General features: G+C 60.6%; 1 protein-coding gene across 1 annotated transcript; it reads left to right on the top strand.

Annotated features, from left to right (window-relative positions):
- The first annotated feature begins 1,992 nt into the window (after positions 1 to 1,992).
- Chst2 (carbohydrate sulfotransferase 2) lies at positions 1,993 to 4,079 on the top strand. The gene has a single exon (XM_076868050.2). It carries the CDS (start codon positions 2,059 to 2,061, stop codon positions 3,649 to 3,651), a length of 1,593 nt encoding a protein of 530 aa, XP_076724165.1. The 5' UTR covers positions 1,993 to 2,058; the 3' UTR covers positions 3,652 to 4,079.
- Positions 4,080 to 4,375: the final 296 nt, after the last annotated feature.

Here is a 4,375-nt window from a genome sequence, read left to right as displayed (position 1 = left end):
AGTCCAATCACCGCTCAATCGCCTGAGGCTTTTAGATTTGTCCCCATTTAACAGATGAAGTTGAAGCTACGAGAGGAGGGCGGGGGGGGGGGCAGAGGAGCTTTTCCTCATGACCTTAAAAATTACTTAAACCAATCTAAACTAACTAAACAACGACTTTCAAGTTCCAACATCTGTGTTTCTTTGGAGTAAAGTTCTTTGATCTCATTTCTAAAGCCAAGAATCAGGACAAGTTTTTTTTTTTTTTCCTTTCCCTGTAAATTAGAACAAAGAATCGCCCCTTCCCCCATCACCCCAATTCAGGAGGACGTCAATCACAGTGGACACAGCAGAAAGAGCCAGAGCATCTGCTGGGGGCGTAATAAAAACGAAACCTCTCCCTGTCTATACTGTCCAGTGCGAGGAGAAGGCTCCCCACCAGCACCCAAAACTGAAATCTTCTTTGACCCTGGGGTCAAAAAGATTTATTACTTCCTCCTTATGGGAGAAACCACAGAACAGCTGGAAAGGGCCAGCAGGGTGTCAGAAGCCTGAGAGTGCGGCTCCTGGCTCTCTAAGCGCTCCCGGGAGCGGTGTGTTTTGGGCTACGCGAGAAGCCGCCGCCGGTGTCTACCCTGAGGGAAGGCGGAGACAGCGAACCGCCGCCGGGGGATTTCTGCCCAAACTTTATCACCAACTCTCTTGGAGAGTAGCACAGGGCCGAGTCCTGCAGCCACGCAGAATCTAAGTCTCCGGTAGCTCCTAGCCCCAGAGGCTGCGAATCACGCGCCCGCGCACCGGCGCTTTGCGCACAGAGAACTACGTCTTTCCAACCGCGGATGGCGGCCCAAGCAGCGCGGATGTAAACCGGGTCGCATCTCCAGCCCCCAAGGAGGCGGCGGCGGGAGTCAGGCGCTGCGAGGAGGGCGGGCGTGGGACAGGCGGAGGAGGAGGGCAGCTCGGCGAAGGGGAGGAGCCCCGGCGACAGACGGCGGCGCGCGCCAACCCGCGCCGGCTGGCAGAAGCCTCGCAGAGGCTGGCCCGAGCGCGTTGCAGGCGCTCGGCGTAGGGGGAGTCGGGTAGCAGCATCCTCCCAGGCGCCGCTTTCGCGCGGCGGCGGCGGCGGCGGGGGCTTTCTCTGCCTGGATACCTCGTTGGCCAGAAGCGGTTCGTCCCGGGGGCGGGGCAGGCAGGAGAGCGCTGCGGACCGGGGCTCCTTTGCTTAGAGCTGTGTATGCAGGGTCCTTCCGGGCCAATCTGAAGCTACGGAGCGGCGGGGCTTGCTTGCGCTGCCCGCCCGGGCATCCTCCGGGTGATGGAAGAAGCAGACGCCGCCGCTGCGGGGTCGCGCTGCACCCCGTCCACCGCAGCCAGAGAGATGGGAAGATTGGCTGTGCAGAGGCCGAGAGCGAGACAGCGACAGCCGCTTTGCCCGGAGCTGGGTCGCGTATAAGCCACCCTTACCGTCGCCTCTAGCCCGCTTCGCCCCCTAGAGCGAGGAAGGAAGCTGCGGTCCCGAGAGAGAGGAGGAGACGTCGCTGGAGCCGGGACGCGCCGGGTTCAACGGAGCGCGCAGCAGGGCTCTGGGCCCTGTGAAAGTTTCCCTTTCCGAGCTGCAGGGCGCCCGCTGCCAGGAAACTCTGTCCAGGGCTAGGGCTGCAGAGTCCCGCGGCTCCCTCGAAGGCGCAGGGACCCCCAGCAGAAAAGTGCAGAAGAGAATTCGAGGAAGGAGTGACAGCCGGACAGTCCCCCCGTGTGATCCGGGGCCGCTCTGGGGCGCGCCCGCCGCTCCAGGTGAGTGGGGGAGCCGGCAGACTTATGGGTGGGCGTTACTTAGGCGGAGGAGGTAGCTGGGAGGGAGATTGGAGCGCACCCACTCACTCCGCTTCCCCTCACAGGTCGACTCCGAGCCGCTGCCATGGGAGAGCCAGCCTTGGGCGCCAGGGACCAGCCGCCACTGCCGTTGCGCCCGCCTCGGAGCTGCGGCCCCAGTCCCGGCGCCCGCAGCTGGCCCGCTGCGTCCCCTTCTCGGGCTGCAGGGCCGCCTCCGCCGCTTTGCCGGCCGGAGCTGTGCCTGTGATGAGCCGCAGCTCGCCGCGAGCTCTGCCCCCGGGCGCGCTGCCCCGGTTGCTCCCGGCTGTGCCTGCCGCCGCGCCACGCGCCCTGCTCCCGCCGTGGCCCCGGCGCCCAGGACGCCGCTGGCCCGCGTCCCCGCTCGGAATGAAGGTGTTCCGCAGGAAGGCGCTGGTGCTGTGTGCGGGCTATGCACTGCTGCTGGTGCTTACCATGCTCAACCTCCTGGACTACAAATGGCACAAGGAGCCGCTGCAGCAGTGCAACCCCGACGGGCCGCTGGGTGCCGCGGCAGGGGCAGCTGGGGGCAGCTGGGGGCGCCCGGGGCCGCCTCCAGCGGCTCCACCCCGCTCTCACACCCGTTTGGACCCCCGCACTCCGTACCGCCCTCCCGCTGCCGCCGTCGGGGCAGCTCCTGCAGCAGCCTTGGGAGTGGTGGGGGCCGCGGCCCCTCCAGGCAATGGCACTCGGGGCACCAGGGACAGCGGGGACAAGCGGCAGCTGGTATATGTGTTTACCACGTGGCGCTCGGGCTCGTCCTTCTTCGGCGAGCTTTTCAACCAGAACCCCGAGGTGTTCTTCCTCTACGAGCCAGTATGGCACGTGTGGCAAAAACTGTACCCCGGGGACGCCGTTTCCCTGCAGGGGGCAGCGCGGGACATGCTGAGCGCTCTCTATCGCTGCGATCTCTCCGTTTTCCAGTTGTATAGTCCGGCGGGCAGTGGGGGGCGCAACCTTACTACTCTGGGCATCTTTGGGGCAGCCACCAACAAAGTGGTGTGCTCGTCGCCACTGTGCCCCGCCTACCGTAAGGAGGTCGTGGGACTGGTGGACGACCGGGTGTGCAAGAAGTGCCCTCCTCAGCGCCTGGCACGCTTTGAGGAGGAGTGCCGCAAGTACCGCACACTGGTCATCAAGGGCGTGCGCGTCTTCGACGTGGCAGTATTGGCACCACTGCTTCGAGACCCGGCCCTGGACCTCAAGGTCATCCACCTGGTGCGTGATCCCCGTGCGGTTGCCAGCTCACGCATCCGCTCGCGCCACGGCCTCATCCGTGAGAGCCTACAAGTGGTGCGCAGCCGGGATCCGCGAGCCCATCGAATGCCCTTCCTGGAGGCCGCCGGCCACAAGCTGGGTGCCAAGAAGGAGGGTATGGGCGGCCCCGCAGACTACCATGCCCTGGGCGCTATGGAGGTCATCTGCAACAGCATGGCCAAGACGCTGCAGACAGCCCTGCAGCCCCCCGACTGGCTGCAGGGTCACTACCTGGTGGTGCGGTACGAGGACCTGGTGGGAGACCCCATTAAGACGCTACGGAGGGTGTACGACTTTGTGGGGCTGCTGGTGAGTCCAGAAATGGAGCAGTTTGCCCTGAACATGACCAGTGGCTCAGGATCCTCCTCCAAGCCATTCGTGGTATCAGCACGCAATGCCACACAGGCCGCCAACGCCTGGCGGACGGCACTCACCTTCCAGCAGATCAAGCAGGTGGAGGAGTTTTGCTACCAGCCCATGGCCGTGTTGGGTTATGAGCGGGTCAACAGCCCCGAGGAGGTCAAAGACCTCAGCAAGACCCTGCTTCGGAAGCCCCGGCTCTGAGAGAGTTTCCCAGGAGATCCGACACTCTGTGGAGACGCCCACAAAGATAACTGTGATGTGTTTAAACAAACAGCCCAGACCCAAACTGAGGTAGCCCACATATTCTATTATAGATATATAATATAAATAACCACACAGGCACTAGCTGTCGATGTTTTGAGTCAGTGAATTTCAAGGAACAGAAAACACACACATACACACACACACACACACACACACACACAACCTCAGAAAAGGTAAGACTTGAAAGTTCTGAACAGTGGTCCCTTCTCTCTTGTCCCCTGTCTCTTTCCCCTTCCCCTTTCTCCTATTTCTCACCCTCTCTCCCACCTGCCTTCCATTTTGAAGTGGAATGTTGATGAAATCTAGTTCCAGTAACCCAAATCTTGTTTACAAAGTTTTCGTGGTATCTGTGAACATGTAAGAGTAATCTGGATGTGGGTGGGGGGTGGGGCGGACAAAGGGGAAATGGTTCAGGAAAAAAAGCCCCACTGGGCCTGATAAACTAAGGAGGCATTCCTCTAAAGTAGACTTTTGTGTAAAAAAAGCAAAGGTTACATGTGAGTATTAATAAAGAAGATAATAAATAATATTCTTTTTTTTTTTTTTTTTTAAATATATTTGCCTCCCTTGCTTTGGATTTACCTGTGTTACTTGTCCTACAGAGCTTCAGATAGAATCTGCTTCCCTTCCCCCTTCCCTTGTTTCTAGCCCTCTCCTGAAG

This window comes from Callospermophilus lateralis, chromosome 10 (assembly GCF_048772815.1).
Source record: "Callospermophilus lateralis isolate mCalLat2 chromosome 10, mCalLat2.hap1, whole genome shotgun sequence".
In the NCBI taxonomy this organism is placed as follows: Eukaryota; Metazoa; Chordata; class Mammalia; order Rodentia; family Sciuridae; genus Callospermophilus; species Callospermophilus lateralis.
Note: the sequence above shows the minus strand (reverse complement) of the source record. Positions and strands in the feature narration are given on the sequence as shown.

Coding starts and splice junctions, on each gene's coding strand:
- Chst2 (XM_076868050.2), top strand. CDS start 2,059: ATGAGCCGCAGCTCGCCGCGAGCTCTGCCCCCGGGCGCGCTGCCCCGG.